At 49.3% G+C, this 16755-nt stretch overlaps 1 protein-coding gene across 1 annotated transcript; it reads left to right on the top strand.

Moving 5' to 3' along the window:
* Nucleotides 1-2722: 2722 nt before the first annotated feature.
* LIN28A (lin-28 homolog A) lies at nt 2723-14842 on the top strand. The gene is made up of 4 exons (XM_033840443.2): nt 2723-2753; nt 3219-3403; nt 13709-13893; nt 14626-14842. The coding sequence occupies exons 1-4, from the start codon at nt 2723-2725 to the stop codon at nt 14840-14842; spliced, it is 618 nt and encodes a 205-aa protein (XP_033696334.1).
* Nucleotides 14843-16755: the final 1913 nt, after the last annotated feature.

Here is a 16755-nt window from a genome sequence, read left to right as displayed (position 1 = left end):
CAATAGCTATAATAATAGTCATAATTTTCATCGTTAAGAACTAACTATATGTCAGACACAATTTTAAAAGCTTTACTTAGATGATCTAACTTTATCCTCGTAATAACTCTGAGAGTTAAATCCTCATTATCCCCATTGGGCAGAGGAGGAAACTGAGGCATAAAAAAGATAAAGAAGTTGCCCCAGGTGTCAGAGCTATAAATAGATATTCAAACATAGACAATCTGATTTCAACGTCTGTGTTCCCATGAAAAGTGCTAATAATTAGAGAAATAATTTGAAAAAAAAAGATTAGTCTCTCTTCTAGTCTCATTTTATTTGAATCAAAAATATTATTTCCTCTTTCCTCACTCTCTATGGCTACTTGCATAGTTATACCCATTTTTCTGAAGGGGAGTTTGAGATACTTGCGCTGCTCTCACAGAATCATGTACGTCTGGAAATGCCCTCTCTTTAGCGTTCAGAAAAGTCTGTTCCTTCGTCTCAAATGTGTCAGGGTCATTGGGGAGTTGAGAAGAACCAGGTTTTCTGGGAAGGACTTGGAGGTGAGAACTCAAGAAGGCATTCTCAAAGCTGGGAGCTGGGAGCCAGGAGAGCGGGTCTCTATTCAGCACCGTGGACAGAGCTCCGTGCGCCTTCAGGACCCTGGACAGAGAAGCTGGTCGAGCCTGCCGGGAACAAGTCTGACTTGAGAGCAGACCAAGGGAAAGCAGAGCGCTAAATTCCCGTATTCCTTCTTTTCTTCAGCGAGACCTCAGTCACCTGCTCCTGAATCTTAGGAACAGGGGTACAGAGAGTGAGTATATTTTAAGGGGGCTAGTAACGGGAGGAGATAAGACTTGGGTGAGGAGTATTATATATATAAAAAATGGCTTTGGCTGATGTACTCCCACAACTCTTGGAAGATCTAAATCAGGGTCCTCAGATGGGAGTGTGGCATTGTTAGTGATATTTTTTAATGATTTGTATTTTTTTAGGCTGAGTAGCAAAGGGCCACTGTTGTCCTTTTTATCCCAAAGTCCTATCCCCCATCTCATACTGAAGTTTTAGTCTCTTGGAGAGCACTCCTGGCAGGAAAGACAGAGAAATAATCTCTTCGCAGCCCCTTGCCCTCCTCCCCATCTTCCCGTTCCCTACCCCCACTCATCCCCGTTCTCTGTTTCTCAAGTATACTCGTGCGCGCGCGTGCGCACACACCCACACACACGTGCACGCGCGCGGGTGCAGGGTGAGAAACACGAGAGCTTCCTGCACACTTAGTGGAGACGACTGAATTCCGAGCGAGCGGATGCCCCCGAAAGCAGGCTCTGTCTCTTTAAATGCGTTGTAGCAGTGGGGGAGGGGAACTGGCCGGAGCTGGCATTGTCCAGTTTGAACTGAGCACCGGAAGTGAAGGGGCAGGGCCAGGGCCGTGCACTGAGCCCCGGGCCATTGTCCATCTCCGACCAGGGCACTAGCCACCCCCTGGCCAACCCTCTTTATCTTCTAGAAGGGGAGGCTAACTCTTCAAATGAGGAGAGCCGCTACTCCAGTTCCCCCACCAACCTCACGATAGGGAAGAGAGCGCACTTCAGGATGGGGCTCAAACGAGGAGGGTCTGGGAACCTGAGAGTGTCGGGATCCCAGCAACGGATAGGGATAGGATGGGAATGGGGGCAGGATGAGGGCAGCTGGTGGAGAGAGGAACACCCTTCAAGCCTCTTTGGGTTCCTCCTGTTCTCTCAGGGAACTCCACGTGGGGTCAGTTTTAGACACAGGCAACAAGGAAGGATTCTTTACGAAGAATCAATTTAGGAGCGCTTTGAGAGATCCAGAAAAACTCAGTCGGAAACGCAGGGAGGCAGAGACATTCAGTTAGTCAGAGACAGACTTTGAGAGGCTGCACCTAGGTCAGGAGTGGAGATCAGCCCTGTTGGGTCTCCAACCTCCCCCCTGCTTCCCCATCCTAGGCTTCCTAGTGTCCTGAACTCCAGGTCTATCTAAGCACACGGGGGTGGGGGTGAGAGCGGGTCAGCGCTGAGCTGCCGGGTCAGCTCTGAGACCTGAAGGGGAAGGGAGGGGGAGGGGCGCTCAAGGGCTGGGGGAGGGGGAGGGCTCATCCATTTCTCCCTTGACAGGTGGTTTGTGTCTCTGATTGGCCAGCGCTGCCAGGCTCACACCTCCCTCCCCCAACTCTCTGGAATGTATAATTATCTGCAAGGGGGGTGGGGGTGGTGTGTGAGTGTGTGTGGGAGCAGTCACGTGGTTTTAAAACTACCCCCCCCCACAGGCCCCCCACCTGTATGCTGCTTTGGGGACCCCTACTGAGTCCTTAAAGTGCAGGATCCCCAATTCCCGGGTACTCAAGACTTCTAGGGCTGACGGCCCCAATCTCCAGATGTGGGGGGGGCCGGGGGGTGTCAAACCTCAAGGTTCTGAGAAGGGACACCCCAGAGGTGTCAGAGACCGATGGGGCGGGGGTGGGGGGTGGGGGCCGGAGCTGGAGCCGGAGGGAAAGGGAGGGGAGAGGAGAGGGAGGGGAGGGGAGGGGGCTGCCCGCGGGGGGTTGGGTCATTGTCTTTTAGAATTTGGGAGCCTTTGAAAAGCCGTGGGCCCTCCCACCGCTATTGTGCTGGGGAAGATGTAGCAGCCTCTTCTCCGAGCCACCCCTTTGCCTCCGGACTTCTCTGGGGCCAGCAGCCGGCCGACCTGGGGCCCGGGGCCGCGGGCTCAGCCGACTACCATGGGCTCTGTGTCAAACCAGCAGTTTGCAGGTTCGACCTCGGGACTTACTGGGGACAACTTAGGCTGCAGGGGCGCCCAGAAGCCACATCAAAGGGAGGTGGGGGAAGTGTCCCCCAGGCTAGCCGAAGGACCCCAAGTCTGCGGCCTCCTGTTTCAGGGGGCGATCTCTGGAGCAAGGAACCCTGGTGTCCCAGTGCCGTGCAAGCTGAAGCTACGGGGGCGGGGGGAGAGAAGAGGAGGGGCCTGTCTGGCCGTCTGTCCCCGGGCAACGTGTAGTGGGAAGATGAGCAAAACTTTCGGGGCACCACTGGCCTCAGTTTAAGCTTGGGGAGCGCGGGAGGCAGCCGGGACAGGTATTTTCTCGTCGGCATCTTGGTAGCTGCAGCGCCTTGGGTGTCCACCCGCGGGCTGCACTCTCAGGTCTCCTTGCCGGGGTCTCTGGTGGGGTCCTCCAATTCCGTGGCCCCCCAGCTGAGCGCCCTCCCAATCTCCAGGTGGCGGCGCCAAGGCGCCGGAGGAGGCGCAGGAGGACGCGGCCCGGGCGGCCGAGGAGCCGCAGCTGCTGCACGGAGCCGGCATCTGTAAGTGGTTCAACGTGCGCATGGGATTCGGCTTCCTGTCCATGACTGCCCGCGCCGGGGTCGCACTCGACCCCCCGGTGGATGTCTTTGTGCACCAGGTGAGACCGACCCCTGTAACTTTGCCGCGGGAAGGGGATGTTGGCGCGCGGATCCAAGGGTGGGCAGACGGCCTCGGCTGTTGGGTTGAGGGAGATCAAGGGCCCTCATTGTGCGCTCCCATCTTTGCCGTGGCACCCCAGTTCTGAGTCCCCTTTAACTCCAGCGGGACGAGAGCTGGGGGCAGAGCCGAGTATCAGCACCCCTACCCCCCTCCGGGAACCCCTCTGGTTTACCACGTGTCTGTTACCTCTTTCCCCTGGGCAGGGGGCAGGGGGCAGGGAGATGACCCCATGTGGCAGAACTAAGGTTGTATTGTGCTTGCCAGTGGGGGGAGGGCGAGCAGGCCGGCCAGGGAAGCACATGCCCGGTCAGAGCAGAGCCCTGAGCGCCCGCGCCTTTCACTATGGTGTGAATGGAGCTCCCGGCCTGGAAAGAGGGAGGGAAAGCACTTCGGGACCCAACGGGGTAAAGCTGAGAAGTCAGTGGGGTCTCCTCACCCAGGTGATCACCCAAAACTCAAGCTCTGGGGCCTGGGTCGGTTTGGCAGATCCTTGAAGGATCTCTCTGGGGGCTTGAAAGTTCCTCGAGAACACAGTCTCAGGCACACGGTTCACTCGCTGGGCTTTTACTGTTCATTTCCTATCAGGAAAGAAAACCCAAGGAGCCCAGGCCTTAGATTCCTGGGCCAGGCTCGGAGGGAGTTAGGCTGCAACCCCAAGTTCTCAGTTAAAGCAAGGCAGCACAGTGGGGGTGAAATTCAGTGTCGCAGGGCAGAGGGTGGAGGGAGGCTAGCCTCTGGACCTATTCTCCTCAGCTTGGCATTTATGGCCCCAGACAGCCATTGATTGCTGTCCTAACATTCCCAGCCTCAAACAAGGAACCAGAGACTTCAGGTTTCCCTCCTCCCTGGCCACCCCTTCCTGAATATCTTAGAAGCATTTCTGTGGTCCTGGGCACAAGCCACACATAACCACCACGTAAAGGAAGTTGCTGCTTGTGTTCCCTCCACCTTTGGAGGTTTGGGGCTGGACCTGAGAAGAAATTGCTAATCCCAGGCACAGTAGGTTGACACCCAGGCCGGGCATGGAGGGGTTACTTCGGAGAGGTTGGCTTTAGGAGCAGTGGGGGAGGGGAAAGGAGGATGTGGGGATTAAGGGTTGGAGCCTGAGGGATGGTATTCTGGAGGGGGAGGGGTGGAGATGCTGGGTGGAGTAGTTGGAGGCAGCGGGGAAGTCTCTGAGCATGCCCCTCAGCGAGGACACAGAATGGGGGGAACAGGGGAGATAGAGGATATGGGGAGACGGGGGCCCACCAGTTAATGTTGGGGTCACTGGGCTACTAGAACATCTTTCCAGAAGGGTCGGCAGCAGAATGCTTGGCTATCCCCTTGCTTCACCCAGTTCCTCCACCCCCAACTTTACCCCCTCCCCATCAGACAACTAATTCTGGCTGGTGGCTTTGCCCCCTTCCCCGTCTCATTTACATATGTGAATGATAACCCACAGGAAGTAATTGTGGGAAAAAGAAGGGAATTGGCCTCTTTAGATCTATTAAATCACTTTATTACAGGAACCAGCTTTGAATGGCCCTCCTCAGCGGGGTGGCCAGCTCCCCCACTCTCCCATTTATCTGATCACAAAGAGATTAAAATCTCTCCTGGTCTGGAGGTGACTGGACAGCTTCCCCAATTTTGGAAGGCTTGGAATAAAAGAGTCAAACCCAACATTTTCTTGCCTCCCTTCCAAAGGCTGTTGAATAGGGAAGGACTGAGGGGAATGTAGCCCCTCTGAGGTTCTTTGGTGATACCCAACTCGCAAGGAAGGTTTTCCTGAGCAAATGCATCTGTGCCTCAGCCCACTTACCCTTAGGATCGAAAGCAGTTGGGAAATATTGGAGGGCATAAAGGAAAGCAGGGACCTTCTGGTTTGGGGAGTGGAGCCCGTACCACATTATTTCAGATGGGTTTGCTGGGAGATAACTGGACTTTGGGGTCTTGGAATGTCCAGGGACATTCCACAGTTGAATAAGTTATCAGGAGGAGTTGAGCTGGGATAAGGAATCAAGAATTTGTCTCCCTAACACCCCCTACTGACAGTCACAGAGGACAATGGTGGACATTCCCTGAGCCTCACCTGGTAGCTCTGTCTTTCGATTGTGCACTGCTGGGGCTTACGTTGATCCTCAAACCCTACCATAGCAGTTAGACTAGTGATTCCAGTCCTGCACTTGAGAGATTTGAAATCTCTCCCTGGGGATCTAATATAGAGGAGTTAGGTAGATGCAGGACAATCCTTAAAAATCCTCCTGCGGGAGGGGAGTGTTCCCAAAGTGGAGAGAGAGTGAGACATTTGAAAACCTCTCCTTTGGCTGCTGGTGGTGGGTACCTTAGAATTGCAGGGTGGGTGGTGAGCAAGATAACTGTCCTAAGATAACATCTGCTAAGGGAGGGGGTCAGGGAGCCCCTTTCCTAAGGAAAGAGGAGTGGGGAGCAATTAAACATTTTCTTTTCCCTTCCAAGGTTGGGCCTATTTGGTTCCCAACACGCTGTTCACTATTTTTGCACTCCCTGTCAAACACGCAGTGCCCCACAGAGGTGGATGAGTGGGAAAGAAAACCTACCTTTAGCTTTTTAAAAAAATGAGTAAATAAAACCCATAAAGCAAAGAGACTTCTGTAACAACCCTTTTACTCAGCCACAGGTCTTATGCTAGAACTCTCTTCCTGTCCCTGAATTTGGGGGAATTTAAGAATCATAATAATGGCAGGTGGCCAGCCCTTAAATCAAGGTTTCTCAATCTCAGCACTATTGACGTGTTTTGAGCAGGATAATTTCTCATGCTGGGCATCCCTCAGTTGCGACAACCAAAAATGTCTCCAGACATTGCCAAATGCCCCCTGGGAGGCAAACTCGCCCCCAGTTGAAAAACAGTTATACATCGCAAGGTGGAACAAGAAAGAGCTAACTACTGTCTCCTGGTTTCCTGAGGTTCACCAAGGATTCTCAATTCTCTATGGCCATTTTAAGAGTTTTGGCTTACCTCATGTTTTCCTGTGGCTCAACTCCCAAACCCCTTAGATTTGTAGAAATTTGAAAATGAGGAAAAGGTCCCCTGCTTTCTCCCACAGCTCTTTGGAACCCAAGTCTGTTTAAAATGGCTTTCTGGCTAAAATGCTGTATTACAAGGCTTGGAGGCCAAAGAAGAGCCCAAATTTGACCGAGGGACCAAGTTTGGGTTAGGAGAAGAAATTTCCAATACCGAGAAACTGCTGAAGCCACGTGGCCTGCTATTTCTGAAAAGGATGAGTGGGGGGTAGTGAGAGCAACTCAGACCCATCTAGAGTAGGGCTCTTGGGTTTGGGGGCAGGGAGAATGTAAAGGGATCTTTCCCACCTGGTTTATAACCTCACTAGTGCCTCTGATTACCCACCTTATGTTTCATTTTTTGATGTACTTGTCTTAACCCCTCTTCTAACCTGTAAACTCTTTGAAGAGAGAGACTAGCAGTCTGGTTAGTTTTCTAGTATGCACCTGGTGGGCTGAAGAAATGAATATGGGTCCCCTGAGGAATCAGGAGTACACTAACAGTTGGGGATCCTTGTCAGCAGAAGTCTTCCTCCAGACACAAAAGGCTGGAGGTAGGGAGGGAATGTTAACTGATAGTTGCTGTCTCTTTCTGGACTAGGGCCTGAATAGGGCCTGGCACTCGGTAGAAACACCATGAAAGCTTGTAGAGTGAGTGTCAGTGGATTGCAGTTGAGCTCCCGATAGGATATTGGAGGCACGGGTTTGATGGGTCATTCATTAGTTATTTCATTTCCATCTTAATAGGAAACTATTTTTTAAATGAGTGGATTTTTTCAGGAAGTTGGCAGAGAAGCACATGAGTTGGTTTGAGCATTATGGGATCTTCTTGGGTCCTTCTCTTTCTGAAGAGACCTGCTTTCTAGACAGTGTCCCAAGTAAAGGCTGTGCCACCATCATGAGCAAAGCTTGTGGTTGGTGACACCACAAGCTTGCCATACAAGTGGTTGTCAGTGATTTTCTCCAGGGCAAGGTTGTTTCTGGAACATTCCTAATCAAACTACCTATTGGAATTTGCTGGTGCTTTTTTTTTTTTTTTTTTGAGAAACAGCCCTAGGCAAATCACCCCTCCTTTCTTCCTGCAGGCAAGAATAGCAATTACTATCAGTGTTAAATCTGGGAGGTCAAAGGAGGTTGGGGGGGGGGAGGAGAAAACTTTCAAGAATAGTACCGCACTTAGTACAGAGGCAGCTTGGAGTTACTTAATTCAGACTGGAAAGGAGAGTAAATGGCTTTTGTCAACAGAGCAGAACAACAACTGGGTTACTGGTTTAAAACTCCCGGACACTTTCTTCACTCCATGGGTAGGTGTGGGGGGGGAACCACCCTGGGTTGGGTCCTCATCAGAGTTCAGTCTCCTTGCGACTCCATTTTCCTAAGGACCAAGGAGAAGACGCCCACCCTAAGGAGCTGGGAAGATCAATCTAGGTGAACGCTCGCGTGCAGAGTTGAGAACCGCGGTCTCCTTCCTCTCTTCTGCTCCAGTCTCCCTCTGGCTGCCTTTGTGCCGCCTTGCTGATGAGCAGCACCATCTGGTGGAGAACTCCAGGCTGGAGCTCGTGGTCCTGGCTGTGTGTCTGAGCAGAGGCGATGTGTGTAGGGTTGTATGCTCACAGCCTTTGGTTCTGGACGGATCTCTTTCCCCCACCCTCCCTGACACACACATCAAAATAAACTGCTTCTAATAGAACCCATTGGTTTCCTAGCGCCTACCAAACCCTACCTTCAGGAATGACGCTTGGGTTGAACTGCGAGGACACCTCGGAACCAAGTCATTAAAATTACTTTCACCTGCGGCTTTTTACTTTTTCATTGTGGCTGTTAGAAAGTTTTTAAACGGCTGTGCGTCTTGCATTATATCGCATAGTGCTGGATATAGAGTCCGGCTAGTTGCAATCAGCTCGGGGCTCTCACTATAAATTTGGTCAAGGTGCTTCACCCCTCTGCCTCTGTGACCTCACCTGTAACACAGGGGGCATGATAAGGTCTACCTCACAGGCTTGGTGTGAGGGTCACATGTGTTACGACATGTAAAGTGCTTAAAACACTGCTTAGCCTATAGTAAATATTAGTAATAAAATTAAATCTTGGTCATTTTAGATAGTAGAGAACTTAAGTTTCTTCTACAAATGTTTGTGCACTGCTAGGCACCTAGAACTGAGGGTATAAACATGCACTAGGTAGTCTTGAGCTGGAAGGGCCCCGGGTTTTGCAGAAAAGCCAGAAACCCAAGCTGTGATCAAGTCTGATCTCCTGCTTTTACAGATGATTATAGAAACCAGAACTTATTTATCCAAATTTCATAGAGCAAGTTGAGGGAAACTCGGGTTCCTGTGAGCTTTTTACTCCATGTGTCCTGAGTGACCCCTTAGGTCCCTTCTATCTCTAACTTATAAAGGCATACTTGTTGTGGGGGAAGCTTAGAGTAGGCAGTGGTGAGGTATTAGGGGGGCGGAAAGACTAAGTACTGTAATTGGCCCAAGTCCTTCCTTGCCATCCAAAAAAGGAAATGCCTCCTGTAACTGTTTTCTGTCCGATTAAATGCCATCTTCCCCTCTCCCCACTACAGGCTGCCCACCCTCCTACCTCAAACAAATTGGGAAAGGAAGATGGGAGGCCTGCCTCCCTCCCACCTTTAATATAATTTATCTGAATAAATAACCCTAATTAGGTCCCTGAGTAAAAGGTTTGACTGAAAGCCCTGGAAGGGTGGGAGGGCAGGTCAGAAGGAAAGATGGCTGTTGGCAATGGTGACTTTGGCAGACCAGCAAGCTTGACTGGGGAAGAAAGGTGTCTCTGTATCCGTTTCTCGCACCGTGACCATAACCCTTATGTGGAGAGGAAGGAAGGAACTGATGAATGCGGTGAATGTGGGGTGGGGGGGAGTCAGGGGGGAATCTGCAGCCTCTGGAACTCCAGGAATCTGACCACCAGAACCAGCCAGTGTCAACTCTTTGTTTCCCCGGAGCTGGGCTCTATTGGGGGAGCTCAAGCCTTGCCCCTCCCCCCCCAGGTCTTTTCTTTTTGGAGGGGATGGAGAGAGGGGCGGGGCCCAGGCCCCGCTTTGTGTGTGGCTGGGGGTGGGGTGGGGTGATAGCAAGAATTTCAGGCTCCTTTCCGATCAGGCCCTGTGAGGCAGGCTCCGTGGGGCTGCACGCCGATTACCTACCTGATAAGAGAGGAATTCAAACTATGTGTTTTAGAAAGGGGCGGGGTAGGCCCCCCACCCCCACCCCCGGGAGCCACCCTTGGAGACCACCCGTCTAAATCTTGACCGGTTATGGTGAGGTGCCTGCAGGGTTGGGGGTTTTTTGGTTTTGTTTTTGTTTTTTTTCACCCCTTTAAAGTCTTAAGCAGACCTCAAATCCTCCAGTGATGGAGTGGGTGAGCTGAGAGGGCTGGTCAATTTCATATGTCCCCATTTATATTATCCTCTTGTTCTCATAGTAAGCCTAGGAGGTGTGGATGGAGGAGAGTGTTGTCCTCAGTAAACTGGAGCTCAGAGAGGGGATGTTTTTCTGAGTTTCCACTGCCAGTTAGTGATAAAAACTAGAGTTAAAATTCCCAGTCTCTTGACACTTCTTTCTCACGGTTACCCTGCCCTCATCCAGTCTGAAGAGGTTGATGATAATTGCCACTCAGGATTTATGTGTGGCAGGCTATGTGTTAACTACTTTTCATGCATAAACCCTCACAGCACCACCATAAAATTATTACTTACTCCATTTTGTAGGGTAGCACAGAAAGCGGGGACAGGCTGTCAGATTCTAAACCCTGGCTCTTAGTCACTTATCTATCTGCTGAATCACAGCAAGGACTGGGAGTGTTCCAGCCTAAGAGCCCACTAGGCAAATGGGAAAAGCTGGGTTTGCCTGGGTCAAGAATGCTCTTGGTCTGGCTCCTCCAGCACCTCCTGACTCACTGGCTTGTCCCAGCTCAATAAGAGACAAGTCAGATTTAACATCAAATTCAGTGTGGTTGTTACACAACGGGGAGGGGGAAAGAGATTTCACCTTTCTGAAATGTTTTTATTTTCTGCTTTAATGCTCCACATCAAGATTGGTGGGGGGAGTCATCACAATTCTGGCTGTTCCTGTGGGAAAAAGAAGAAAGGATCCCCAACCTTTGGAATATTTCATTGATATTTATTGAGCATATATTCTTCATGTTTCCCTGCCCGCGTAATCTTCATTAAAATCTTAGGGGGCTTCCCTGGTGGCGCAGTGGTTGAGAGTCCGCCTGCCGATGCAGGGGACACGGGTTCGTGCCCCGGTCCGGGAAGATCCCACATGCCACGGAGCGGCTGGGCCCGTGAGCCGTGGCCGCTGAGACTGCGCGTCCAGGCTCCGCAACGGGAGAGGCCACAACAGTGAGAGGCCCGCGTACCGCAAAAGAAAAACAAACAAAAAACAAAAATCTTAGGTAGGGATTTCCCTGGTGGCGCAGTGGATGGGACTCTGCGCTCCCAGTGCAGTGGGACCAGCTACGATCCCTGGTCTCAGAACTAGATCCCACATGCATGCTGCAACTGAGATTCGCATGCCACAGCTAAGGAACCCTGGAGCCGTAGCTAAGGGGGCCCGCCTGCTGCGACTGGAGAGCCCACGCGGTGCTGCAACTGGGAAGCCGGCGGGCCACAACTGAGGAGCCCGCCTGCCACAACTAGGACCCAGTGCAACCAAAAAAAACAAAAAAAAACCCCTAAGGTAGGTTTTTATCCTGTTCTCTGAGGCCCAGAGGTGAGTGACTGACCAAGGTCACACATGATGCTGGAAATTGGTAGAAACAGCATTTCATGAACCAGGTTGTGTCTGGCACCTGAGCCTATGCTCTTAACCAATTGCCTCAACGGAAGTTTTGTCTTAAGCAGTACCATCTAAATTAAAACAAAAATGTAAATGACTGAAGAATTGGGGATCGCATCTGGCAAAAGAGCATGTTTCACCTAAGTCCCAGTTTGAAATATCCACCCTGCCCCATCACTACCACCAGCAGCATGACATGCCTCAAGCCAGGACTGGGTGCACGATGATCCCTTTTGCTTCTGAACCGCATTTTCAATGAGGACTGCACCTTGTTGACGTATTTGACGTGCTCTTTGGATGTTTTGGAAGCTATCTATAATGAAGCCTATTCTGGGCAGGGTCTGGGAGAGGCTGTCACTCCACTGATGTGTTGTTGACGCAGTAAGTGGCAAGGTGAAATGGACTGTGAGCTTCAAATCGGAAACCCTGGGTTCTTCTGACCCTGGTTTTGCCATTCAACTAGCTGTGTGAATAACTCCTTTTTTTTTGGTTCAAACATGCAGTGTTTTGGTGAGATCGTTCCACACATTCGAAGTCCTTTCCTTTAACAATTTGCTCATCTTCCCAAGTAAAATAATTAAAACCTACCTCCTTGTTCATTCATCCAAAATGTGCTAGGCATTATTTAGGTGTCAAAATGCAGCAGTGAACAAAACAGGGACTTTATTTACAAGTTTACATTCTTTTTAATGGCTTCATGGTATTTTTGTTTTCTGTTGGTTTTTTTTGAACGAGTGAGATACTGAACATATGTGTCATGCTAAATCCTCCCGCAAATTACCTGCTTATATTCTGTTCTGTGATTCTTTTTATTCTTTTTTTATTCTTTTTTTTTTTGCGGTACGCGGGCCTCTCGCTGTTGTGGCCTCTCCCGTTCCGGAGCACAGGCTCCAGACGCGCAGCCTCAGCGGCCATGGCTCACGGGCCCAGCCGCTCCGCGGCATGTGGGATCTTCCTGGACCGGGGCAGGAACCCGTGTCCCCTGCATCGGCAAGCGGACTCTCAACCACTGCGCCACCAGGGAAGCCCTGTGATTCTTTTTTCTTACTGACTTACAGTAGCTTTTTGTAGTTTTATCAGTTTAGTTATCTGACTTGATTTTTAAAAAAACTGTCTCAAAGTTTTTTCCTCTTAACACTGAGATATTTAATTCTTCCGAAATATGTTTTGCATACGTATGATGCAAAGTGTAGAGTTCTGGCTTCATTTTCAAATGGATAACTGTTTTCTCAATAGTATTTATGGAATTGTTTTCCTCACCTGTTGATTTCTCCACTTAATCTTGGATCTCCCAGTAGACTTTCCCTTCTAATCCACTGATCTGTCTGCTTGGGTCATACTGCCTTTTCCCTTCAACTTTCAGAAACATTGTTTTGATATAATTTCAAACTTGGGAAAAGGTTGCAAGAATAATACTAAAAACTCCCATATAACCTTTACCCAGATTTATCGGTCCTTAATATTTTGTCCCATTTGCTTTTTTATTCTTTTTCTTTGTACAGATAGACAGATATCAAGCATCTTTAAATATTTCAGTGTTTTTTCTAAAATAGGGCCATTCTCTTACCTAATCTCAGTACAATGATCAAAATTAGGGAACTTAACATTGAAACATTTATCTACCATATGCAAATTTTGTCAGTTGTTCTAATATTTTTTCTTGTTCTAAGATCCAATCCAGAGTCATGTGTTGCATTCAGTTTCTTTACTTCTCTGGGGTTTGTCTTTCATGACTGACATTTTTTAAGTGTATAGGCCTGTTACTTTATTTGTTTTTTATTTTTATTTATGTTTATTTATATTTAATTTTGGCTGCATTTGGGTCTTCACTGCTGCACGCGGGCTTTCTCTAGTTGCAGCGAGCAGGGCTACTCTTCCTTGTGTTGCTCGGGCTTCTCATGTTGTGGAGTACGGATTCTATGCATGCGGGCTCAGTAGTTGTGACTCACCGGCTCTAGAGCACTGGCTCAGTAGTTGTGGCGCACGGGCTTAGTTGCTCTGCGGCATGTGGGATCTTCCCGGACCAGGGCTTGAACCCGTGTCCCCTGCATTGGCAGGCGGGTTCTTAACCACTTCGCCACCAGGGAAGCCCCAGGTCTGTTACTTTATATTTTACAATTTTACATAGGTTGATTTCTTATAAATGCTATGTTTAAGAATTTTTCTTCTGTTTTATTTTTCTTAGAACTTTGAGACTAGCTGCAAAAAATGCTATGGCATCTGTTTATCTAATGATTGTCCCTAATGTGATGTAGATATTTTGTTCTTAATTGTGATGACTCTTTGAGTCACAGTTTCTTTACCGATAAAATGGAAGTGTTCTTCCAACCTTAGAGGAACATGTGCATGCAGGTTTTTTTGGTTTTGGTGTAATAATGGAGACTAACATTAAAATCTACCATGCTTCCCTCCCCCAGAGTAAGCTGCACATGGAGGGCTTCCGGAGCCTGAAGGAGGGTGAGGCCGTAGAGTTCACCTTTAAGAAGTCTGCCAAGGGCCTGGAATCTATCCGAGTCACCGGCCCTGGTGGGGTGTTCTGTATTGGGAGTGAGAGGCGGCCCAAAGGGAAGAACATGCAGAAACGCAGATCAAAGGGAGACAGGTATGGATTGCAAGGCAGCTTGTGTGTGGGTTGGGAGGGACATGCTGAGGATGAGGAAAACTCTCCTCATTTTGCCCCTTTCTTGGACCAGATTGCCAAAGGTAAAAGGAAGCCTGCGGCCCCTGGATGTGGGAGGTGAAGAGAGGGCAGTATGTGAGGAGGGTACTTCATGACCTAGCTCTTCTACTTGACAAGTAATTACGTTCTGTTAGCACTAGCCTCGATTGCTAAACGGATTTCATGATACTAACCTCACATGATTATTTTAGAACTAAAAGAGACCATGGATGTGAAAGTGTATGTGGTCAGGACAAGATGGTGTATCTGTACCTGTTGCTTCTTCACCACGTCTCCAAATGGCTGGTTTCTTCCATCTTAGTTCTGTGCTCAAACAGATCACATAGTCTGGCTCCTTTAATTTCTATATTTTTATTGAATGACAGGTACTCTTTTTAAAGGTATGGTAGTTCCCAATTGGGGTCCAGAATTTCTGTTCTTGGTATTTTCAAGTTGACATGAATCGGAAGGTATCATCTAGACAATTACGTATCTGGAAAGGACTCAGAGTCATCTAGTCATATTCCTCCTTTTGTAAGTGGGGAAATTGGTCTCTGGGAAGGGAAGTGGGTATAGTAACAACTTGAACCAGAGCCCAGGTGTCCTCTTTCAGAGGAAGGCTTGTAGTCTCTTCTCACTCCTTTCTCTCAACTTTACCATGTTGCTTGGTGCTAGGTGCTACAACTGTGGAGGTCTAGACCATCATGCCAAGGAATGCAAACTGCCACCCCAGCCCAAGAAGTGCCACTTCTGCCAGAGCATCAACCACATGGTGGCCTCGTGTCCACTGAAGGCCCAGCAAGCTCCCAGCTCCCAGGGAAAGCCAGCCTGCTTTCGGGAGGAGGAAGAAGAGATCCATAGCCCTGCCATGCTCCCCGAGGCCCAGAATTGAGCCACAGTGGGTGGGGGCTATCCGTGTGTGATCAGGAAGTTTTGAGGAACAGGCATCCATCGGCAGAGTGGAGAAAGTGGGGACAGGGTGGGTAGGGGGCAGCTGGCACTGCCATATATCTCAGGCCGGGGGCCAAAGCGTCACCCCCTCTTTCCTCTTGGTGGGGGGGAAGGGGTGAGGCAAAGAAACTCCAATCATGCTCTATCCAAATGCACGTGAGGGCTTTGGGGGGTAACCCTTCCTGCATGCTTTATCTGAGTCTCCACCCCCAGAATCTCCAGCTTCTGAAAGTGGCCTGGATAGGGAAGTTGTTTTACTCTTCAAGAAGGATATGGAATAATATTTCCCGTGCCAGAGTGAAAAGATTAAGCATGAGACCAGATTGATGGACCCAACCCACAAGCCACTACATTCTGTGGGAGGAAATATCTCAGGAGTAAGGCAGGGTTTTCCACATCTTGTCTGCTCACAACCTCCTCCTGGGAGAGAGTGCTGAGAGAACTGTCCCAAGCAGTGGGTTGTGATGACAGGCAAAAGGGGGGTTGAGGGAACAGCTGCAGACCTGCTGCTTCTAAGCTCACTCCCACCCCATTCTGGGCCAATACAATTTTATTTATTTGCTCCCTTGGATGACTGTACCTTGGGTCCCACTTTCTTCAGGATGCCAACTGCACTAGCTGTGTGCGAATGACGTATCTTGTGCATTTTAACTTTTTTTTTCATAATATAAATATTCTGGTTTTGTATTTTTGTGTATTTTAATCTAAGGCCCTCATTCCTGCACTGTGTTCTCAGGTACGTGAGCAATCTCAGGGATAAGTCGGCGACAGCTCCGGGTCTGCACAGCAGGAATACTTTTTGTTGCTCTATCACCAGAGAGCACAACTATTTGGAGCGTATAGCCTATTGAACTACCTCATTTTTGCCAATTAGAGCTGGCTTTTCTGCCACAGTGTCCTCTTGAAACCCCTCCATCTTCAATGTTTCATGGGAGACTAGGTTTTAACTGGGTTGCCCCATGGCTTGGTCTCCTTCTACTGAAAGATTGGAAATTGGTCTGAACAGGAAAAGGTGGTACAGAGAGGTTAGGAGAGGCTGGGCCAGGTAAAAGGTGCAGAGAGGGGAAGCCAAGATTAGGCACAGGTCATCTGTATGTGTGATAAAGGATTCCTGTTCCAGACCTGTAATCCCAGGGCATAGGACTCGCTTTACATACCAGGTCCATCCTTCAGTGGATTGGGCTAGGCCTGACATACACAACAGGGTGTATTGTATGTGTTTTTGTAAAAACTGTGAGTTGGTAAGGACAGGTTTTAAGAACGATGCCTCTGTACCCATCTCGAGCTGCCCAGGGATGGATATATGAAGCAAGGACAAGATCCTTAATCTTTAACAATTCTGGACTTTTCCTCCTTGGTTTCCAGAGAGACCATCAGTGATGGCTTCTTTGTGGTTCCCAGAGCCAGTGTCCTGCCCTGCTGCAGCAGTAATTAGTGTCATGGTAGCTAAAGGAGAAAAGGGGGTTTCGTTTACATGCTGTGAGATCACTGCAAACCTACCTCACTGTGTTGTAACGGGGCAAATGCAATAGAACGCATTGGGTGATGTGTGTCTGATCCTGGGTTCTTGTCTCCCCCAATTGCTGCCCCCCTCTAGTTATTGTATTTGTCTGGACTTCGTAGGACTTCACAAGTAGCTGATTTGGTGATTGCTAGGTGGCCTAGTTTGTGTAAATATAATGTGTTGGTCTTCTCCATGTTCTTTTGGGGTTTTATTGTTTACAAACTTCTTTTTATATTGAGAAAAATAGCCAAAGCATCTTTGACAAAAGGTCTGCACCAGCCAAAAAGATCTGAAACATAAACTTGGGGGCCCCTCTTCTTGAAGTGGGAGGTCTTGAACTACACTTTCTT

This window comes from Tursiops truncatus, chromosome 1 (genome assembly GCF_011762595.2).
Source record: "Tursiops truncatus isolate mTurTru1 chromosome 1, mTurTru1.mat.Y, whole genome shotgun sequence".
Classification (NCBI taxonomy): Eukaryota; Metazoa; Chordata; class Mammalia; order Artiodactyla; family Delphinidae; genus Tursiops; species Tursiops truncatus.
The sequence above is the reverse complement of the archived record's forward strand: the minus strand, read 5'-3'. Positions and strand labels throughout refer to the sequence as shown.

Bases quoted from the DNA above. Each gene is read 5' to 3' on its own strand.
- LIN28A (XM_033840443.2), top strand. From the start codon at position 2,723: ATGGGCTCTGTGTCAAACCAGCAGTTTGCAG. The intron at 2,754-3,218 runs GTTCGACCTCGG...CCCAATCTCCAG, and splicing joins GTCAAACCAGCAGTTTGCAG to GTGGCGGCGCCAAGGCGCCG. The intron at 13,894-14,625 runs GTATGGATTGCA...GCTTGGTGCTAG, and splicing joins CGCAGATCAAAGGGAGACAG to GTGCTACAACTGTGGAGGTC.